Below are 23,381 nucleotides of genomic sequence, written 5' to 3'. Positions count from 1 at the left end.
TACAGTCAGTGATGTTTATTGAGACAAGACCACATATTGCGTAAAGAGCTCTGCAAACCTCCATCCCATATCCACAACAACAGTCCTTTCAGACATGGCTGACAGAGCTGCTATTCTCCCGGGGCCGCTGTTGTTTGCAAATCTGAGGGGGGGAAAAAAAAGAAAACATTGATTTAGGGAAAAAGATGGCACTGAAAGCTCTTAAAGTCTGTGGTCTTCATTTCCTGCCTGGGCTCCCTCCCCACTGGCACAGGCAGCTCCACAGCCAGCATGAACAGGAAATGCACCACCAGGGAGAAAGGCCCAAAGCCACAAGCAGCAGCTGCCTCTTCATGGCCAGGCCAAGTGTTGTGCTCAAGCTCCCTGCACCGCTCACTGTCGCTTCCCTTTCCCTTCGGTCTTGAAGCCCCACTGTGTGCACAGCTGCAGCAGGAGACAGCATTCCCAAAGCCCACTGCAGGAGGTCTGTGCTCTGCCTGGGATGAGGCAGCCTGGAAGAGGCCTGCAGTGTGTTGGGAAGTCCTTTCTATGCACTGGAGTAACTGAGGACTAAAAGGGAGAAGAAGCATTTGTGGCTGCGGGAAGGATTACTGCTGAAACAAAGCAGGCAGCAAGTGCACAACTGAAAGCTGAGAGCACCTCTCCCTCAGCACTGCAGCAAGAGAAATGTGGTGTCAGCCCCATGGTGGGCAGCACATTCATCTCAGCAACAAGAGAAGGGACCGTGGTTTTAATATTAGCACTTCCTGTAGCAATAAGGGAGCCAGGAAATAACTTGATGCCTCTGCCTTCTGGAGATTCTCAGTGATCTCATCAAAAGCAAGTGAACATGTTTATTGCTATAATTTTCATTTTTAGTAAGACAGTAACACAGAGTTTGATTTACAGTCAAAGATATCTTTGCTCTCAACATCATTTTACCAAATTCGGCCTGCATTAAATTCCTTGCAATATTTAATACCTTCCATCCCTAACAAGAATACCAAACTTTGCCGATATCTTCTGCAAGTTTGCCTTTTTATTCTTATTTTCTAAACTAAAAATCTTCACTGTTTATGATTTAGACGCTGTTAAATTAAGAAAGCTAATATGTGAGCATGATTTCTCTTTCACTACCTTGCAAGTAAGAGGAAGAAATCTACCAGGAAAAAATTAACACTCATTTTCCATAGCAACTGCTGTAAATGGCACAAAAAGGAGGACTGTGGGGGCTTCTGTTCCTTTCGGTATGAGGCCTGACTCCCACAGACATAAAGTCACTGCCTGGCATTCCCTTACCTGCTTCATTATATTCCACTGATTTTAGGAAGAGTCCAGACGATGGAGCCATGGCAAATGGTGGAAGAGCCCTTGCATCCTTCATCTCCAGCAGCTCTTTTATATGATGAGGTGCCAACTTTCCCTGGCCAACTGCAACTAGAGCCCCAACCATTCTTCGGACCTGCAAGGACAGCATACAGCTTAGGAACTGCCCCCTGTAACATGTAAGAGGTTAAGAGTCCTTCACTTCTTTGTATCAGCAGTGTTTTGTGTGGTGGAACAGCCCCTTCCCTCCCTACAGCTGTGGGCAGTATGAAAATGGAGACCTGTAACACAATGTAACACAACAATCTCCAGTTCAGCTGACTTGGAGCAGCCTTGTTCTCATCACAGAAGAGAGCTGAGCAGACATGGTTTCTATTTCTGAAGCAGCAGCCACACGCTGCCTGTGGCAGGAAGCTCACTTGCTGCTGGGCGAGCTGGGCTCACACAACCTCAATGCACAAGCAACAATTTCCAGGTGGGGGCTATGTGGGGGCCAAGAGCAAAAGGAGAAAAAGCAACAACGCACCCAAGTGAGAAAGCCCACCAGCCAACTAACTCGTCAAATTGGCATTTTGAACACCTCCGCACCTCACAGCTCCCCTCCCCTCCACAGTAAGCAATTCCAAATCTACTGGGTTGGCACAGATTTCACTCCCAGTGCTCACCTACTATCACACCCTCGCACTGCAGCATCCTCCTGGCTCAAAGCCACCCTTCCCTGGGCTGCCCTCAAGCCATGGTGCTCTCACCACATCCTAGTGGCTTTTCCATGCCCACCAAACTGTCCCCCAGTCTCAAGTGCACAAGCAGATCCTTGTGGAGGAGTCATGGCAAGAAGAGATGGGGAACTTAAACCAAGTACAGTGCTTAAAATAACATTTACAAAAGATTAAACCAAAGCCTACTAAACAACCTCATCAAGTTTATCCCCATTAAAGAGCAAAGATATATTTATCCAGAGGTAGGCACTATTTTCACCTACTTGCTTGAAGCCTAAGCTGCACTACATGGTGCCCAGAGCCTGCTTTGTAGCCATTCTGGTGTCCTGGAGAAGCAGCACAGATCAGTGTATGTTATGTTATGTGTCCCTCGCTAGGGGTCATTGCATGCTGTGACTTCAGCTTTGATGTCTCCACACTTGGAGTTAGATGGGAGGCATCTGAAACAGCCTCGTGCTCGGTGCCTCCCTGCTGCTCCACGTCCTTCAGGGTGAAGATACACATACAGTTTCTGAGGCTGTTTAACCCTATTCTCTAATAAAAAACATCCAGATGGTGAAACTTAACATAGCAGCCATACGAGATGAAATCAGAGGTCCATCTAGCACAGTAAGCTCTCTGTTACGGAGTGCAGAAGCAGATGCTCAGGTCTGAGAGTGCAGGTTCACCATGTACAGTCTGTTCCTGCTCCCCTGGCTTGCTCTGAGGCTGCTGCTGAAAGCCCCACTCACAGAGGGCACCGGGCTCAGCATCACTGTGCAGAGAGAGCTACCAATGTCACTAAGTCACATCCAGACTGAAGCGTTAAATGGGTTACCAGCATTTTCTCCTTGTCACAAGAGCATCTTGTGAAGCAGATCCCTGCTATGTATCAAGCCTTCTCAAGCATGCTATCGTCCTTCCCCTGCTCATATCCAGACACCCACTGTCAGAGAGCTTACGGAGCATTGCTTGGCACAGGATAAAAACAAATCTAGTTTGTCAAAACAGAACAAAAAATAACTGTTCCCACAAAACACCCCCTCTCTCTTCCAAAACAAGCCTTCCCATGCCTATTCTGTCTCCAGAGTGTGACTGTGCCCGGAGTAGGCAGACAGAACAGCCAATTGTTTCCTAATGAGGTGATCCATTAAGTTGTGGAGAGAGCCGTCTCCCTTGAGGACAGCAGCAAAAACCTCACTGGAGTTATTTCAAAGAAAACCCAGCAGCACGACAGCGGGAACGATCCTGCAGTCGTGCCTGCATAGCTGAATCAGGTCTTCCCATCTCTCCTTCATGCAACATTGAGAATTACCTCACGCTCCAAAGCCAGAAAGTAAAATTCCAGGCAGCCTTCACTGGGCCCAGTGCCATTCAGCAGAGCAAGAACATATGTCTCTTGGTTTTCACCAGTCGGACTGCAAGGACAAAGACTGAGGAAAACAAAACTTTCCATCCTCCCACATGATTCTGTGACTTTGGTCATTCATTTCAGACACAAACCAAAGATAGTCTGGTTCTAGTGGATCAAACAACGAACACGGAGCCTCGCTTGACAAGGTTCTTGTGTGTATCATGAAGCTGTAGGACCAGCTCTGCAACTGAGATGGCACTACACGTGGATGCAACACTGCCAAATGAATCGTGTTACAGTGAGAGTGATATCTGGGTTCTTGGAGACAAAGGGTGCACAGAGCAGAGCAGTACCTGTCGGTAAAGAAACGATCTGCTCTTGAACTTCAGCTCCCAAAACTGCAGTCCCCTACAGAGACAAACAAAAAAAAGTGTTTCAAAATCACATCTCAAACATGAGAACTTCTTACAAGAACAGCAAAAGCCACAGGTGAACACAAGCAGAATGAACAAGTAGCTGAGATCCACGTCTGCACTAAAGATCACTAATTAGAACTATAAATAGCCAACAATTCTAGCCCAAATGCTGTGTTTACCTTTGTTGGGAACAACTGCACAGGTCAGTTATGGCTACATTGAAATAATTCATACATCTATAAGGGAGAATTAACATGAATGAGAAATAAAGAAACCTTTGTCAGAAAGGGAACAATGCAAGTGTATGAGAAAAGCAGATTTGTTGTCTTAAGAGTGAACAGAGCCACATGAAGCACACAGTGCACAAAGCCAGAGGCAATCACTTATTTACTGCTGGGATGGCACTGGAGTGAGCGGCTGGAAGCAGAGCTGTCTGAGGACAAGTGTGCCCCAAGGCAGGCAAGAGGACACCATGGCCCACACCATAATGCCCCAAAGCTTCAATTCCCAAAGAGTCCTGCATAAAACAGGGGTGCATCTTTGCTCAGAGGCAGGGTGGCAGGGCAGCTGGCTGTGAAAACACCAATGCTGTGGCAGAGACTGTGTAGGTGAGCTTTGGGTAAATGCTGTTGTACATGGGAAGAAAAGCTCTGACAGAAGCATGGCAACAGATCTGGGCTCTCAGTTGCTTTGCCATTCATTCTGGGCACAAATAACATTTTCTTCACCCAAATTTCAAGCATTTTGAAGGGAAATTTTACAGCAGTATCTGGTGGCTTAGTGCCACCGCTAAGCAGTGCTGGAGCATCAGCCTTCCCCTAAACCTCCCTGTGATAAAAAATAATCAGTTTAAACTAACAGGATTTGGAACAAAAAAAGAGTTATCAGTACGAACACCTCCAGGACAGCTAAAGGAGATTAAGGAGCAACAATTCAGCTACAAATCTTCTGAAGCCTTCAGATGAAGATGTTGGTAAGCACAAGTTCTGCTTCACCGCTTCAAGGCCCAGCCTGCCAGATGGATCTTCGGGCTGTTGCAAAACACCACCCTGCAGTTAGAGCATATATGAGGGCTGCTGGTTCAACAGCAGGGGCAGATGCTTGCTGAGATGTAAGCTACTTTGAGTCACTGACTGCCTCAAAGCCAACAAGCTGCTCTTTTAGAAGTGCAAACTGCAGAGAGAACACAGAGAATTTGCCTTTTTCCTGGGCACCACTGAAGTGCTCCAAACACCACCTCCGTTTAGGCAGAGGACATGCATGCTGTGCTAAAGACTTGAAATACCTGCAGCCTGTCTGACCTGATCGGAGGAGGTAGCTCCAAGGAGGAGGTACAAACTGCAAGATTCCTTACGAGACAAAATAGCCCTTAATGGCAGCATTATTTTTTAACAGCAGAGGTTTCAGTGCTTAAGAATGGTCTTTCTCTAGACATTTTTAAGAAGAAAGTGAAATAAAAACACTTATAGCGGCTGAGAATGCTACCACAAAGCCAGGCCAGCTCCCAGAGCTCAAACACCAGTCTCTGTTCTGGTCAGGAGATGGTTTTACTTAGCAAACAGAAAGCAAGGTGACAGCTGCACCGACATCCATGCGCTCTGCTGCTCTCCAGGAGGAGAAGATGGAACGAACCAAAAGGAAAGAGATGAAGGCATGGTGAGGGAAGGATGGCAGAGGGCCTTCTGATGAGTACTGGGTAAATCTGACCCGTGTCAGGGGCAAAACGGGCATTCAAAGTCCTGGTAAGTTGGCAAATTCCAACCTGAAAACCGATTTCTCCTTTTCTTTGCAACAAACTCTCCTCTGCCAGATGTTTTCCCCTGAACAACAGTCGGCAGAATTCCAGGAAAGATCAAATCCTGATGCTGACAGCAGAGCAGCAAACGTTTAAAAACCTGCTGCCAAAGTGGAGCTCTGCAATGTCAGCACTGCATCTCACCCAAGAGAAGCGCTTACGTCGTGTCAGGCTGAACTGAATGATTCGCCCTCGACAGCATTTCTGCCATCCCATAAATCATTGTGGACGTGACTGAACATTTCTAGCTCTGATAAAAGCTTTTCACTTGTCAAATCACAAACAACACTTATAGAAGCTCTAATTCCACCATGTGCACAGCCTAACAAAGACCCTCAGCCTTTTCCCATAGCACTTGTTCAGACCAAAACCTTTGCGCATTGAGAACAGCATCCTTCAAGGAGAGGAGAGGAGAGCACTGAGGCACAGGAAGTGCTCAGCACTGCTATGAGCATCTCTCCACCCTGCAGATCTTCTAGCAGGAGGGCTGCAAAAGCAAAGTCTGCAGGATGTGTAATTCAGTGCCATGATGGGGAGCAAGCATGGAACAACAGGGGTTGTGGGGAGTGCTTTGGGGGAATGTTACATTAAGGGTTCATAGTGAGGAAAGACTGAATCTTGTGCGTTGCTCGGATGAAGGCAACAAGGAGAAGAGAATTCAAAACCATTAGGATTGAGACTGAGCAGTGGGTATCTTGTGGCAGGGGGAAATAGTGCAGACAAAACAAGGCTCTTGTGACCAACTGCAGCAACATCCATCATTCCACATCAGGGATGCTTGCAAAAAGGCTGCAATGACTGCCTCTGATCTGCATTTCGCAACAGGTCGGTCTCCTTTTCCACCTCTCTCCCCACACTGCCCTTTCCTTCACCACTGCCCACAGCAGGCTCAGGAACTCACATCCAGACAGGGAAAATAGACTTTCGAAGAAGCCAGCTGCCTTGCAAAGAATTCAGAATGTAAACCACCCCACAGCCTGCTCTGGGCAGCAGTTCTGGGGTAGCTGGAAGTTGAGAGTAAGCAGAGCAGGAAGAAGCACAACAATATTTGGGGACAGATGGATAGATACCACTGCATGAAAACACATCTTTTTCCCTTCTCCAAATCCATTGATACAGCTATCATTATTCAGAAAGTTTTAAAGTGATAAGCAATGTTCCCTACAAGGACAAGACTATCAAACAGTACTAAAAGTCTATAGATGCCCACACACAAAACCTCTTTTCCTTTCTCTTGCCATGAGCCCAGTCGTGTGGGGCTCTGAAGACTTGAATCAGCGGTGGGAAAAGCACAGCTGCAACGTATTTGGGGGAATCAGGACAGGCTGGGTTTGCTGGAAGCACCTGAGCATAAAAGGGGGGGCCTAGAAGAAAGCTCTTGTAAGGGGTAAAAAAAGATGAAGCAGGGACAATGTGATTCACAGCCTGCATGGGGCATCAGGGCAGGGTGAACAGGAAGAGAGACTGTGAAATTATCACCCCGGGGAGCAGCTGCAAGCTGTTTTCTCACAGGATTCACAGATAAGTTACTGCTTTTAGTTCTCCCTGTTGCGAATGTTGGTAAGTGCAAAGGCAGCTCCTGCCCCCAGATTCCTCTTTGTGTCAAGCAATGACACTCCTTCCATCACTTACATACGGTTTGCTCTCCCTACAGCAAGGAGGATGTGGCACACAGACATGTGCAGCGCTGGGCACGTGCACGAATACCCACCACATTACAGCCAGGAGTCTGCTCAGCTCTTCAGCAATGGTAAGAGATGGTTTGCATGCGTTATCTCTAGCCAGGGTCCTCCTGCCTTGGGTGTCTCAAGCAGACGCACTAAGCTACAAAAGATAGCTTGAGATACTTCAGGAAAATATCTTGTAGAGAACAAAATATTTTTCTTAGAGTGGGAAACTTTCTTTTTCTTGTCAATCTCACAAGGAATTCTGCTTACCAGCACAAACTCTGTTTGTCTTTTCCACTTAGCAGCAGCAGGCAGCACCTTGCAATGAATAATACATATTCAGCTAGAAAACAGGTGACAGAGCAATCACTCCCTGGGAATGGGGCTGAGGCTCTAAGCACATCCTCGGCATTAAAAAGCATTTTGGATGGATAGGACACTAACTCCACTTCCAGTGTTGCTGAGCAACACTGGAGTTTGACGGAAGGAATCATTTCAAAAGACAAGCAGTCAATTCAGAAGATTGGTTTAAGTTCAGAAAGGAAGGGAAGAAGGCGAATGAAAAGCTGCATTATTTCACTAAGAAACCTTGGTTTATCATTCTGCAGATTCCTCCCTCTGAAGCAGAAAATAAAGCTCCTTAGACTTATTACAAGCTTATAAATAGATTATTTTTTTTCTTGCTATCACAGCCCTTTCATTGCAGGACAGTTAATCCTGCCACTGCAGGGAAGAAACACACATGCATTTCAGGCACTTGCTGTCTTACTTGCAGTATGAGCAAAAGCAAACACCAAGCTCCATGACTGCAGCTGTCCCCATAGGGTGTTTTGCAGATTAGAACTAGGACACTGCAACAAACCAAAATCAGCCAAAGAAAAACACCCCCTCAGCCTGTCACAAACACACTCACTCCAGGACTTTATTTTTCTTTAGATCAGAAAGCTCATGGTTTCAGTTAAGGCTTTACTAACTAAGGAAGGACTGTAGGGGAATTAGGTGCTGTTTAAATGCATCAAAACAAGGCTTCTCAAAGCCACCCCCTTCAACCTAGGTGTTCTGGAAATCAATTGATATTGGCACATTAAAAAAATGACTTGTTACAAAACACAACTTCGGGCTGCATGCGTCACCAAGCGAAAAAATGCTATCAGCAACAAGCTCAATGCCTTTCATCCCATTTTTCGGTTTGCTCTCTCCTGTGAGCTGTTTTTGGCCTTGTGTGGGATGGGTTTATGCAGCAAGTTATGCAAGGAATGGTAAATTCCTTTTTTTTTTTTTTTTTTTTTTATAATAAAATTAAGGATAGAAAAAAGCTGATCTGTATCGAATCTCGGGGATGGGACAATCAACCACAGTAGGTCTGGATTTTGAAGATAACATGACCTGCATGCACTCACAGGTGATCTTGATGAGACTGTTCATGCTTATTTTCAGGCTTGCTCAGTGGCAAAGCACTGAACTTACTTGTGTGGTGGTCAAGCTCTCCAACCAGCAGTGGCCAACAACAGACAGCAGGAATGCAGCCAGGTAACAGCACCCAGCTTCCCTTCCAGCCCTCCTTTTCCAATGCAGGCAGTGTTTCAGCTGCAAATAAGCAGGAAGGAAGCGACCCATCTGGCACTCACTGCCCATGTCCTTGTACTTGCACAGCACAGAGCTTCAGTGAATATACCATACCCAACTAGGTGGCTCTTTGTGATGCAGCTGTGTATTCACAGCACCAATACTGTGCAAAGAAACCATGGATCAGACAAAATGCCTTTTTCCTCCTGACCCTGAATAGGGAGACTGAGAGGAACTGAAAGACCAGGGCTACTCAGAGCATACAGATCTCTCTCTGTTTTTGCAGTTCCCTTCTGGCTTTTATCCTACACTATTGCTGGCAAAACACACCATCCTAGGACAAGGGGGGAAAAGAAAGAGCAGGCTATTTGTAAACTGCAACGAGGCCCAGCTGAAGCTTGAAGCATGGCCCTTACTGTTGCAGACTGCTCTGTAAATATTCAAACCTAATGGAGGACTGCTGGAGGAAACTACAAAGAAAAAGGTTTTCTATTATTTGGAAACAAGGAAAACGTGGTTTGGGGACAGACAATAGCAATGTCTGCTTTCAAGCTGGAACACAACAGCCATGTTTCTCTGAAAGAATCCAGCATGAGAGCAGGGGCCATGTTCAGATGGTAAATACATGTGATCTTTCTGAGGGGAAAAAAAAACCCCTTCAGTTTCTGCTAAAGAGAGACAATACATCCAGCCACTTCATTTCAATACTTGCAAGATCTGGCCCTGAAAGAACCTGACACACAGCAATCTTTTGTTTATGTCTTGACTGAGGAATATTGAATTTTCTTTCATCAGCATCCCCCAGGAAGGCAGCAGTAGTTACTGGTGTGAACTGAGAGGATATGTGTAGCTACAGCAGTGCCCTGGGTGTTGGGTGAGTTATTTTTCCTCCTATTTGCAGCCTCTAGGCAAAGCTAAGACAGAGGCAGGACAGAAAATAAAAATCCCATGCCCTGCCAGTGCTGATCTTCAGCATCACACAGGAACTGCTCTGCCAGGTTTCTGCCATCCTGCCTTACTGCACTGACAACTGGGTCAGCTTCTCGCCCTCAGCCTTGCTCATCTTTCTCCCTGAGCTCAATGGGAGAAGGAAAGAAATATCCTTCCCAGACCGTCACTGGGCAGAACCCTGCTGAGACTGTGAAGGCAATGCAGTGAGAGGAGGTCAGTGCTCAGCACAGCACTGGAAAGCAGCTTTTCTGACAAAGCAAGCAGTAGCTGATCAGGGCAGCTCCTCAGCTGAGTATCCAGGCTCTCACCTGTATTCATAGTGGTGGGACAGGAAACCAGAAGAGGGTTGGATGTCTGCCTGTAGGATGGTTTTGACTGGAGACCGAAATGGGGTTTCAGAGTTCAGTGAACGGAAAGTGCTGAAGTCGTGTGTTCCCAGCAGGAACTGTGCTGCATCCTGCATGGCAGGCACGTCGAGGTAGCTGAAAAGGAAAGGAGCCTTAGGAGGGACTGAATGAGTTATGTGGGTCAAATTCCAATTAACTGATGAGAGGCCTAATCTGAGCATGCAGATAGAACGTGGCAGCACTGTGGACGATGGAGTTTTTCCTGCAAGAGCACAAACCAAGATGGCAAATGACCTGAGGTCTGAAAGTGCTCAAAGCCCCAGGCCAGGTGAGGGGTTGGCAGGCACACATTTTTTCACAAAGCTTTATCCTGCTGTTCTGCTTAATGTGGTTGAATTCACAATAGCTTTATGGCTAGAGTGGAGGGAAAGAGGAGCAAAATCCTTTGCAGTACCTTGTAAACTCAAAAAGGTGTTGCCAGGTGAGAAAATATTCAAACATCATGATGGCTTTCCAAGCTTGTTTTTTCTATAATGTGAAAAACTCCAGTGTTCTTGAATGCATATTTATCTCAGCACAACCTTGTCTAAAGGGCAATAACTAATTTTCTTCTGGGGTCTCTTTTTTATTTTCTTGCCCGCTGTTAATCATGTCTTAAGTGTTTTTAAGAATACATGTGAATGTAGGTACACCAATTAGTTACTGTAGGGTTGCTCAGTCATTGGCTCTCACTTATTATTCAAACATAAAGGCATTCAGTCAGGGAATGAGAGCAAAGATTTCATGCAGCCGTCACCAGAAACAGGATGAGAAAAAGAAAAGAATTGCCAGCCTTCATTGTTGACTGCCTTCTTTGTATGGTCACACCTGAAGCTGTGACATCTGCCATGTGATGCATTTCTGCCTGCATCGTTGAGAGCGTTGTCCCTTCAGCCAGCTGTCAGAATGGGTTTGCTGTATGAATTGGCAAGGTTATCTGAGGAAATTGCTTCCATGCAGGGCACACAGAGTTGTTCATGGATGTGGCCCAGAGCCATTGAGTACTTCAGCATGTTAACAACATCTACAGCTGACTGTACAATTAAGAAGAACTGTCTCAGGCCTCACTGAATGTAACTCAGTGCAGCTCCATCATTCAGTATCTCCAATATGATGTGGGAATCTGGTTTTACATGTGGAAATTACCCCTCTGCACCTCTTCCAAGTACCAAGTCCTTGCAGAGCTGCCCAGAGGCGTATGAAAGACACTCACCCTCCAGTGGGAGCCCAGCACAGGTCCCTCTCAAACACTGGTATTTCAGAATGGTGGGTGCAGCCCATCAGCAGCCGATAAATGTAGGTTCTTGACAGTGCAGAGAAACGTGCATGGAAACTGTTGGTCACTCGATAGGCACTTAAGATGCTGTAATGACAGAAGAGAGTGAGAGAGACAGGAATGCCATGAACTAGTTCAAAAACTTTCGCTGGTCTCCATACAGGTGGAATGAAAACATGCAATGGCTTCTTTACTCACGCTGTGTTCTAAACCCACACACTTCCCAGCAATCTCACTGTTGGAACTCTCAGCATCCTGACCAACCTTCCAGCCAATGATCAACTTTGGCTGCCATCAGTTTTCTGTTCAGCTGTATGCTGTGTTCTGGTTCCTGCTCTCAGGGATGGCACCATTAAGGAGCCTGCATTATTCCCACAGGCAGCTGGGTGCAAAGGCACACGTGTGCGTACATGTTTGAAATATTCATGTGCATGTACAAATGTGAATCACTTGAGGGAAAGTTCTGCAGAAACAAACAAGCAAGACAATGTTTGAGGTTTCCTGAGATCCTCAGGATGAAATGTATCTCACATATGGAGAATATTATGCTGTGCTAGCTCATGACCCACTTTCCAGTGGCTGCTGCAAATGTCAAATGTGTTTTTCACAAAAACTCTTACCAGTTCTTTTGTGGTATCCCTATTATGCTAGGAAAATGGAGAAAATAGCCATTATTCCTCCTTTTACCAAAGCAGCTGTAGAAATTCCCTTTGGATTTTTTCATCCGCTACCTTCTTTAGCAGGAAAACCAAAAGGAGAGGGCTGGTCTCCTTTGAGCCCTGTAAGAAAAATTTTCCTTTCCAGTGCCTCTTACCCAGACATGCTGATGGCCAAGGTAACATTTTTTCAGAGATCTAACTGAATACACAGCCATAAAGGGACTTTCTCCATGGAATTTGACAGGCACACAAATACTCTGTCCCTGCTCTAGGCTCGCCAACAAGAAACTAGTTATTGCAGCATCATTCCCGAGTTGATGAGCTCTTCCAGACTATTCTCTTGGCTCACAACTGCCCTCATGCAGCTGTGAAACACTGACTCAAAGGACAGAGTGTGTTTGTGCTTGCCTTCAAAGGCATTCTGGCCGTACCCAGAGCCCTCAAGTCCACAGGACAGCATCAACTGAGGTGGAAGAGATGCGATGTGGATGATAAAACCAGATGTCCCAACCACAACAACCATCAAGAAAGGCTTTCAATGCACTATTTTCATGGTGGTTTTTTTTTTTTTTTTCTTCAGGTTTTGTGTCACCTATAATAAGCAACAGAAAACAGCCACCTTCCTGTTTTGCTGGTCAGACTCGTCACAAAGGCAGGTCTGTGGCTCCGCTTTTTCTGGTAATTGATCCAGTTCTAATAGATAAACTGGTAAGAAGAGGGAAGAAACCCAGCAGATTTAATGAGCCTGTAAGAGAGGTCTCATAGCCTGGGCCACCTTATTTTTCCTGATACTCATGAAGCACTTTCTTGAACAAGCATCCACCTGCAAATACTAGAATACAATCAGACACTCTAAGGCTTCCTATCTGTTTCACCTTAGCCTTGCTGCATCCACAAGAAGGGCTGCCATCACTCTCTGTGTGTAGACAGACAGGACTTTGCACTGAAAGCCATACAAGAATAAGCCCAAGCCCTCTTGCAGAGCCATGGCCACAGATAAGAGCATGAAGGACCTCCCCATGACAGATACCTGCATACCCAACGCAGCACTCTGTGCTCACTCCTAAAGGCAGCCACGCAGTTCATTGCAGCAGATGGAAATAGTTGAAAGTAGGTCACTTCCCTACCACCTCCCCCCACAACCTCCAAGATTTTGCCACGGCAATGAAAATAAAGGAGCATCCCACCTAGACTGCTTCTGTCTGGATACAGCAGGACAGGTATCCCCCCATTTCACACATGCAGATGATGGCTGTAGGGAATGGCTATGCCCACTCATTTTCCATCGGCACTGGGTAGTTATCTCAAGAAGCAGCTTGCAAGGCTGCTGAAGGCTCCTACTGCCTTCTATAAAAGCAACTGGGAAGAAATGCCTGGTGTCCCTAAGTGAGGGATGGCTTAGTAGACAGGAGGTTGCAAAGGTTGGCAGAGGAGAAACAAACTTCTCTCAGGCAAGGGAGAAAGCAGAGCTTTCCTGTATTTCAGCACATCCCCAGAGCACTACAGCTGATTTGAAGGTGGCAGTTTTTGCTGGATTTTATTTTCCCATAGCCCAGAGTTGTGGTTTGTCATCATCCTGCTGGGAGCATCCAGCAAAGAGGCGCTGTCTCAGAGGTATTCTCTCGCTGCAGACACTGCCTCTCATCAGAAAGTAGTTTTCCTTCTGTCATGTGCCCCTCTGGTTTTGGAGCTTTGTAAATGGAGGAGAAAGGATGCAAAGCAGCCAAAAAATTTGATACCGTTTGGGACCGAATAATAGAGAAAGCTATTTATTTACTTTTAAAAGGTTGGTGCTGCAGGGAGTTTTGTCAGCCTAAGTGCCTCTGGCTCACACCTCTGCACTGCAAAGGCTCAGACCACAGAAGAAGAAATCAAAGCTGAGCCACAGGCCTCTGCAAAGATTTGCAATAACAAGCCAGAAGGCTGCTTCACTGCTATGAACTCCCATCAGAAATGCAAACTACATCCTCCAGGCCTGCAATGGAGTTTGAACCCAGGACCTCCAGCGTCTTCTAAACACAGTAATATAATTAAGTATTCCATTTGTTTTCCTCTGTCTACACATCTCCACAAGCATTTCATCTCCCTTGAGCTTCTCCTGTTAACACTTAAGTGATTTTTATTAAATAACCATTCCTATTATAAACTCCCATAGAACTATTCTTTCAGAAAAGCCCATTCATACTCAGATGATTCTTCACTGCAGACAGCCTTTCTTGCCTCTTCTGGTAGATGCAATTGCTATCTTGGGCTCTTTCTAGCTGGGAGTCTCTTATTCCACCAGTTCTTCAAACATACTACATTTCAAGCCTTGTTAACGTCTCCTTTTTTACAAAGCTGCTGGTAAATAAAGACTGAGAGCATTCTTCAGCTTTTTGGCAGTGTAACCTTCACCAAATTGGTGGAAACCAATTAGCAGGAGGTGGGATGAATCCCAGATCTGCCTTGTTGCCACCCAGACATGGAGTACTTACCAAACTGAAACCAGAAGTAGAAGGCAAGAATCTACTTTACCACTCTATCCCTACTTACATGATAGCAACGTCCTCCTCAAGTTACCCATCTGCAGAATACACTCTGATCTTTGCAGACGAGATCCTTTCAAAAATGCTTTGCAAATGTAAAAGACAGATCATTTCCTAGAAGAGACCCATCATGCAGCAAAGCTACAAAGAAGATCATTATTGCTAATGATACAGCCAGCCAGTTTGGAATCTGGTCTCCTTTTCAAGCTCTATCAACAACGAGTTCTCACAAAGATATCTCTCTCCATCACCCCCTGCTTGCAACCACATGAAAGTGCTGGGTTTTCTATCCAGCATTAGGAGAGAATTCTTGGCAAAGCAATATTTAGAGAGGGAGGGGTTGGCTGCTGATCCATTTAGACTCATGCCTGTCACCAAGCTCCTTAATGGAAAGCAGCTGAGCCCTTTTGCAAAGGGTTCAGATTAAGGGAAGAGGGAGAAGTAGAGCTGACTGCATCCTGGTAAACTCAGAGTGTCTAATGATGAGAACTGTGGTCAGGCATGCAGCTAAGGCCAGTGAGCACCCTCAACAGCACAGGGCACAGCTTCAGCCAACTCACAGTCTCTCTTCACTTTACACAGCATCTGGGACCTGCACAAAGGACCTCCTGGGAGAAAAAGAAACGTCACCATTCAGATCTCCCTCCTCAGCCACCAAACTGTTTGGGTTCCTGCAGGTCTAGAGCTGGGTTCACTGTTCCCCAGGCCACGGAGAATTGGAGTCCTCCCTTGCAAAATGAAGGGCAGATTCAGGCATGATGTCAGCCCTCAAATCCCAGGCCTTGCTGCGTCGGCATTTGGGTCAGGCCCTGTTTCACAAAGAGGAGATTAGAAAATAAAGCAGACTGGGTGAAGTGGGAAGGGGGAGGGTGCTGCATAGCCAGGCTGCTATTCTTACAAAAATCCCTTCATTGGGTGGGGAGGGATTTGCTTTTTTGTCCTGGGTTCTTCCTCTGGCATGGGGAATTTGCCTCCCATAATCTTCCTTTATGCTCATGCCACCAGACTGCAGTAACATGAAAGAGAGCAATTGGGTCCTCTGAATAATCACCAATTGGCCTCTTGCATCCAACTTCTGTTGCTCATCCCAACACCTCCTGCAAATCAGCCATCTTCTTGTACAACACACTGAGGTGCCCTGGCACACTGCTTGTTAGGGTGCTGCCCAGAGAGCCACGTCTGAGTGCAACAGATGCTGCACAGACACGGACAGTCTGCGCCTTCAACTGATTTTAGCTCATACTAAGACAAAGTAACAAGAAAGAGTGGAGAGCAGCTCTCTCTAGTCATTTACATGACTACATTTACAAGTGTATAGGACAAAAAGGACTGTTTATCAACCACACTGAGCAAAATCAATCCGATTTTGTGACAGCAAGATTGAACTGGAGCTCTTGATGCAACTTCTCTGAATCACAAGGTGAGGTAGCCTTGGTGTAGCTGGGAAGGGAAGAGTGGACTCTGCTAACACTAGCAGCCATTTTATTTCATGGGTGAAGAGGGGAGAGCGTTGCTACACCTTTCCCCTTTCTCAAACAAGAAGAAAATAAAGGATTTTGACTTGCCACCAACTCACCGGATTGGCTCAGGCTTCAAGTGGTGATTCAGACAACCAACTAGCATTCTCTCTTGAAAAGCTGGCTTCCCTGGTGCCCTCTGGATGTCAAAGTGAGCAGAGTTGCAGAGCGCGTGGACACCGCTGTCGGTCCGGCTGGAGATGTGGAACTTGATGGGAACAACAGGTTTTAGGTTCTGTGCTGCCTTCTGCAATCCAACATGAGACAGAACCATGAACAGGAAGCTCAGAGCTCTCTAGGAAACAATGCCCTCCTCCTTGCTCAATACATCGTGCCTCCTTGCTGTTTCCAGAGAAGTAATAGGGAGTTTTACTGTGAGCTGAAGAGATGGATGGAGGTGGGCTGTTGACTTCTGCTAGTACTATTTGGCTTCTCACCTTCTGTCCCAGAATCATTTTAAAGGGAACATCCAATGTGCCACATCAGCTTAAAACATACATATGAAACATATATAAAATATATAAAACATATATAAAACAAAGTGACAAATATTTGCCTCCCTGTCCTTTGCATTACTGGGCGGAAGTAAAGAGAACAGAGAATCCCTAATTTAAATCCAGACACAACCCCTGCATCTGACCGCCAAGAACTGCATTCAAGCTGCATCAGAAGCAGGTAACAGCAGCACAGTGCATGCTCTTAGCTCCAGAACTCAGATAGAAACAGCACACAGGGATGTCAGAGTGACTTTACAGCTACGAGGCCTGATGGAGCTCAGGCTGCAGCCTTTTGTTCCATTGCAGGCCAAAATGATGTCAAATACAGCAGCTTATTGCTGCTGGCAGAATTTTTTTCCCACCCACAACAGGAGCAGGGCTACAGAGGGCAACGTGCTTCCATCAGTTGCTCAGAACAGAGGAGGAGTCAGGGGACCAGATGAGAAGTAGCACAGCACTGATGTAATGCATTCATTGGTCCCACTGAGAAACAGATCAGAGAACCAAGGCACAGCTCTAATAAAACACAGCATTGGAGGAGCTGATGCTGAGCCATCCCAGCAGGTGTAAATAATCACAGGGAGGGAGAGGGATGTTAGCAGAGATAATTAGATGCTACATATATAAGGGTCTCAGATCAGTCCACGTTTAGCAAAGCCAGGATGAACTCTGGTAAGGGGCAAAGGCAAATTCTGCTTGGGATTCTAGTAACTTACTAAAGCAATGTTAAAACCACAGTAGGTCTTCTGTACAGTAGGGTTTAGAAGTAGGTTACTGCACCTGCAACATACAGTTTTTGTCTTTGTGAGGACAGGCCCTTAATGTGATTTTTTATGGTGTATGAATGAAGTATATCTGAACAACTGAAGGGAAAAAAAAAGCAGGAAACCAGCTGAATGACTGGAAATTTCCTTCTCTCTCTCTCATCTTCCCTCCCGAGTGGTGAACCCAGTAGTGGTCTTTATTACATTTCAATTTGGTACCAAGAGTCAATAAAGCTTGAATTGCTGACTCACAAATGCCTTCCAGATTCCTACAACTTGAGCAGACAGGATTCTGGGCTCTCAGAAGCATATCATTATAAAGCACAGAAAGGCAAGAAAAAATGTAACTGAGCTGCAGGGGAAGGCTTAGGAAACAGAACAGAAATGACCCTAGACTTCTCCCCTTCCTAATCCTTCTATTTGGACTTCACATATGGTTACAATTAACAACAAAAATCTTTATTTATCACCCTTAAGCAGAGAGAAGCAGACAGAAATAAAGTAAGTTTTATGCAGCAGACCACGTCTCGTGCCTTGATGCTTTGTCTTTAAGCAGAAGCCGTGTTTTAAGAGAAACAAATCTGCAAATATATATTTATATTTTGCAGCCTCCTCTCTTTCCCCAGCCTTTTGCCAGGCACAAATCAGCCAGTGTGAGCACAGCTGAGTGGAACAGAGGGAGAGAGGGCAGGAGAGAACATCGTCCTTTCCTGCTATGGAGAAGTTTGGATACTGCACTCCTGCGGATCCCCACACTGCATTCTATTTCACACCCCACCTCTGAACAAAGCTGGAGAATAGGAGCACTGAAAAGTTTAGGTTTCCTGTCTGCCAAAAGGGTTAAGCTGTTTTGGAGAGGAAGAGAGGGTCGAAGGCTCCAAGGCAAACCTGATTGCTTCCCTGCTCAAGCCACTGAATCCACACAAGTAAAGGAGCAAATGACAGGTCCACCAAAGCTGTATTTTCACAGCTGCCTTTCTGCAGCACGCTTACCTCCCAGGCACAGCTCTCTGGAGAGATATTTGTGCTGGGTATGCAAGGAGAAATGTAATCACCATCAACAACAAATCTCAGCCTGTGAATGCTGAAAGCTTCATCTGGGGGCTCTCCCCCCAGCCCAGCAGGCATGCAGCTGATAATAGAGTCCACTACCAACTGCTGCCTCCATTTAAATATTTAAATTAAATATTCCATTTAAAGCCTACCCTAATTAATCTCCTTGCAGAGAGAATTTCTGAACTGCTGAACTTCTTCATGGGCAATTCACTAATGACCCCTTCACCTATGCATATGTCCCATCTCTGCACCATCCAGATGGCCTTTGAGCCTATAGACATCTGTTACCTTCCTCCACGGGTTCCTATATGCTCTAATCCATTAATACAACCCACACTGATCTGCAAAAAAAGATGCATTATTTACATTTAGTAATTGCTTGAATGGCAACCTGCCCTTTCAGAGGAAGGAAGGGAAAAAAAAGAGCCCCTACAAGAAGCAGGCCTTTCATCCAAGGAGCTCCCAAGGCTTTACTGCTGTTAATTCTGACCCTTACACTGTTGGCTGTCATCTATGGATTCCAATGGGGGACAACTGGGACAGTTAGTTAAGCAATTTACCCATGGGTGCTCAGCTAAAAGGAGGAGATAAAGGAATCCAGGAGCTGTGTTCTCTTATGTCCTCAAAGTTCACAGGTCTCTGCTTCCTTCTTTAGGCCACACAGCATGCCAGCATTCTGCTTGGCAGATTACAAACACCGGATCCTTGACTTAACACATGCTGGAGGTGCCTCACTGACACAGATCTCACTCATTTTCATGATGTCTTTACTTCTAGAGTCACAGTTGTTCCAGACAACCATACTTCTGGAGCAGCAACCAGAATCCCTGGGTGTTTCTCTATGCTTCTAATACTCTCCCTATCAGTAAAGCAGAGGAAAGCATTACTTGCATTTAGTAGGTCTGTGCTGCTAACAGGTTTTGTTCACTAAACACTTCCATATTTTGAATCCCACTGAAATTTCCACTGTTGTGTGCCAGAGCGATATGAATCCACGCTCCAGGTTTCTCTTATTACTCACAGCCCTGTTCTCTTTTCCCTCTGTACAAATGTTGGAGAGGCAAGATGAAGAACAGGCCTGTCAGTGCACACCAGCTATGTCTGGGAAGCAGAAATTCATCCACGTATCTCCCTGAAGTCTAAATAAAAAATGCTCAAGATGCTCAGCCACAAAAGACCCCTGCAGAGCAGCTGGGAGCTACAGAAGGAACCTGTCAAGTCAATTGTAGATGGATACGTTCAAGAGAGAAATGTGCAGTAGGAGTTATTTTGGAAAGGTGTCTAATGCTCTTCCACAGCAGCTGGATTGCTTATTGGTGCTGTCATTGGAAGACACCTCCAATGGCATCAGATGCACAGACACAAGGGATTGCATTGCACTGCTGGAGATGGTGCACAATTTGCAAAGTGCTGTGTTCTAATAAATAATAATGCAGGAGCTTCTGGTTGCAACCTTGCTGACTCAGTGGGCATTATGTCAACTGAAACTAATTAAGAATCTAACTCCTTCCCAGAGAAAGAGAGAAAAGCTGTAGAGAAAACAAGGAAGAAAAAGATGAGAAAGCAGCTTCTGCTGGAAAAGAGGGTTTCTAAAGCAACCTCCCAGGCTGCTAGAATGATTATCCAAACAGGTGATGAAGTTAACAGTTCTCTGGGTCAGTTTTCCCTTTGCTCCTTGTATGGGGACTGTTGAGTCATGGCCTGAATCACTGATAGAGCACCTGAAGAAAGGACCGGGTCAGCCCTGGGAGCACAGGTGAAGGCAATTCAACGGTGTGATCAGAAGGGTTGGAGCCTGGCTGCACCTCACCTAAGCTTCATTTAAGGGCTGACTGCCATGGGGGAAGGATCTCTGGTTGGAGATCCCTCCCTTGTGGAGTTTTCCCTGCAGGCCTAGGTCTTCATAGATGGGTGAGTCCTTTTCTTTTGTAATACCATTCCATTCATGTCAGTTCCTTTGCTATTATGCTCCTGTATCGCTCTTCTGCTGCATTGATCTTTCTGATTGTAGCATTACTGTTTTGTTTGGTTTTTTTTTCTGGAGGAAAGAAGCTGTACCAAAGCTGTTTTGTGTAGCACAGAGTTTATCTGTGTTCTCCTTCTCCCTCTTTTTCTTTCATGAGGAATAATACCTGGACTTAGCACAAAGCTACAGAGCTTCATGCAGGAAGATTAGTTTTAGACAGAGTTATCTAGCACAGTAGGAAACAACATGCTCAGGAGGTGGTTCAAACCAAATATGAAAGGGATCTTAATTCTGTAGATCCTACCAGGCCTTGCATTTGGTGCCTGGTAGCACAAATAAGAGCTATTCACTTCAGCAAAAGGTGCTACATGGGATTCTCATTTTCAGGAGGGACATTTGTAAGAATTCAGTCTAGAGTGCAGAGTCCTACAGCACATACAAGTTTCTCCTTGTTGGAAGGAGCCGAGTCAGCAGTCTCAAACATCCCAATTTGGGAAAGCAAGGTCTGGAATTCTGGCTTGGACTCATCACTAGCAAGCTGGGCTTCCAAGTATTTCAAGACAGATTGTCTCCAAGAAGGAAAAGTTTTGTCTGCAAAGCTCATCCCCATCAAATACAAATTAAAAAGCTCCTTCAAATACCTGCATTTGTCACGGAGATAACACAAGTTTCTATTTCTTCCGTGCAGTTCCAAGACTCTGCTATACAGAGAACTGAGAACTACAGAACCATTTGTGTCCTCTATGATGGATGTGGTGACAAAAGGCTGCAGGCAGGCTTCCTGCTCAGCCACAGCTCTACCCTCTCACCTACAGAGCTGCATGTCCTGCTCCCAAAGCAGCTCATTACACTTCTAAGGCCACCAGCTGTTGATACATGAAGTCTACACTTCACAGGTTATTTGCTTGCCTGTAACTGCAAACAAAACAGATGTCTGAACATAGGAAGAATGGAACAAGGATCTCATTACAGATTTAATCTTGCTCTTCCCTTCACTTGCCTTCCTGGCTTTGGAAATGAGTGTTACGAAGCTGCACAGAAATGGAGGAAGGAAGATAAATTCCTACAGGCCCCAGAAGTTTCCTATTAAATCTGCTTTAAGACATCCCATGTGGTTCTAATAGATGCAGCCCTGCTCAGCAGTGCCCAGCATCAATACCACCACATGAAAGCAAAGCACATATCCCAGAACTGGCCAGCGAAATGCTGATACTGTGAAAAGACAACACCAAGCAAGTTTATCTCTTTCCTTCTCTTTGTCTTTTTTTTTTTTTTTTTCTCCTTTCTTTCCCTTTAATCACCCATCCTACCCATTCCCTTCTTAAAACAAAGTTACTTGGATAATGCAAAACAACTGCTGGGCTCACCCAAAGTCCGGCGCCTGAGGCTGAGACACTGGATGGTTCAGAGCATTTTAGATAAATGAGATAGAAAGTCCTTTGGGGCTCTTCTTTCATGATTTGCACAATATTTATACACTTTCTCCACAATGGTCTCAGGCAAGAAGCCATACAAATACATCCTGAAAACTCCTCTTCAAGCCATAATTCATCGCACTTTCCTTCTGCAAGCTGCAGACAAAGCAAGGATACTCATCCTCACTCAGTCAACACAGGCATGACTGGAAATGCCTTGGCCGTGCTCAGAGCTTTTGGGTGGCATATCTCAGCCCAATTCTTCTACCTGCCTACCAGCACCATTCCTAAAGCACTTAGACACTCAGTAAGGCATTTGTATGCTGCTGAATAGTCATGTTCTAAACAATCAGTGTAAAAATAATATTTGCTCTCTATAATATCCATAGCTAAAACAGTGTGAGCACAGAAATTTCATTTTAATGTCAATATGATTAGCAAAAACGTACCTCCAAATAATTCTGGACTCCAACCCCTGACTGCTTAGCTGAGGTTTGCATGACCCCACTGCAGAGGAAAGCAGATACAGCAGTTACTGAAACATATTAAGACTGCATTTTCCACCCAATGTCTTGACAGAGAACCCATCAGAAGTTACTTGGGGGCAATCATTGAACTGCTTGCTGCTGAGCGACCTTTTCATACAACTCACAGGGACGTGGCACTGGGAGAACAGACAAGAAAACAGCCGCAAGAAACAAAAATCATCATTTAAATGCTACTCTGTGTACCAGCCCTTCAGGTGGAGGCTGGTGGGCTGGGAAGATGAAGCAATTTGCTCTGGATGAGAGTATGCAGGTAAAGCAGTTTCAAGCCCCATCTGAAATGCCGTTTGCAGGATCCTTTATTGTGGGCACGTGGATGTGAAAGCTGCAAAGACCCAATTAGTGCTGAGCTTCTTTCCCTGCTCTGGGAGTCACAGCCGTTCACAAACAGCTCAGAAGTGCTGAGGGATGTCCTGAGGCCAAGCTTTGGCCCACTCGCAATCATGTTGAATAACTGAGGCTGGAGCCCACAAGGAAACAAACCGTACCCTGAAAAATAAGTGTGGCTTTTGGCACGTGATGGTGTTATTCTGCAGAACCCTCGTGTCCATAGGCGTATTGGGGCTGCACAAGTTCTCCCACAGTCTCTTTGTCATGTAAACAAGCACAGCCACCTATGTGGGATGCTTAAGCCTGGGGAAAGCAGTGCAATGGAGCAGCTTGGCTCTGTCTCCAGCAATGCATCCGAGCCACTCGGAACCCAGAGAGCCAATGCAGCAAATAACACCACCGGCTGTGCTGCCGTCACCAGCCTGCCCTTCTCTCTGTCCTTTCCTGCCTTTTACCCAATTTCCGTGCTTCCTGTCCTACCCAACACCACAAAGCACAGCACACGACCTGTCCCTACCCCAAACCCTTACACACACCCATTTTTACCTATTTCCTCCATGCAACCTCCCCGGGACCTAACAGCGCAGGGCCGACCTCTAACCGCACCTACCTATATTTAGTGCCCCAGTACTGAAAGAACACTAAGTATCGGGTTTGGGGAGAAACCATCTTTGCTGCGCTCCGGGCTCGGAG

General features: G+C 45.8%; 1 protein-coding gene across 3 annotated transcripts; it reads right to left on the bottom strand.

Annotated features, from left to right (window-relative positions):
- PUSL1 (pseudouridine synthase like 1) lies at positions 1-23,381 on the bottom strand. Of its 3 annotated transcripts, none has more exons than XM_042831335.1 (8): positions 23,299-23,381; positions 22,263-22,320; positions 16,175-16,362; positions 11,352-11,501; positions 10,061-10,234; positions 3,711-3,765; positions 1,279-1,441; positions 1-142 (listed from the first exon to the last, which is right to left on the bottom strand). In XM_042831335.1, the coding sequence occupies exons 1-8, from the start codon at positions 23,355-23,357 to the stop codon at positions 111-113; spliced, it is 879 nt and encodes a 292-aa protein (XP_042687269.1). In that variant the 5' UTR covers positions 23,358-23,381; the 3' UTR covers positions 1-110. The 3 variants fall into 3 exon arrangements, 2 of the variants coding, with proteins under 2 accessions (XP_042687269.1, XP_042687270.1); XM_042831336.1 differs by having other exon boundaries at positions 23,235-23,321; XR_006170949.1 differs by lacking the exon at positions 1-142 and having other exon boundaries at positions 1,357-1,441; positions 3,319-3,765.

The sequence above is a fragment of the Centrocercus urophasianus genome, unplaced genomic scaffold (assembly GCF_019232065.1).
Source record: "Centrocercus urophasianus isolate 14NV4802_14NV808 unplaced genomic scaffold, USGS_Curo_1.0 seq_36, whole genome shotgun sequence".
Classification (NCBI taxonomy): domain Eukaryota; kingdom Metazoa; phylum Chordata; class Aves; order Galliformes; family Phasianidae; genus Centrocercus; species Centrocercus urophasianus.
Note: the sequence above shows the minus strand (reverse complement) of the source record. Positions and strands in the feature narration are given on the sequence as shown.

Bases quoted from the DNA above. Each gene is read 5' to 3' on its own strand.
- PUSL1 (XM_042831335.1), bottom strand. From the start codon at position 23,357: ATGGTTTCTCCCCAAACCCGATACTTAGTGTTCTTTCAGTACTGGGGC. The intron at 22,321-23,298 runs GTAGGTGCGGTT...TTTCCTCTGCAG, and splicing joins TACTGGGGCACTAAATATAG to TGGGGTCATGCAAACCTCAG. The intron at 11,502-16,174 runs GTGAGTTGGTGG...CTGTCATTACAG, and splicing joins TTGAAGCCTGAGCCAATCCG to CATCTTAAGTGCCTATCGAG.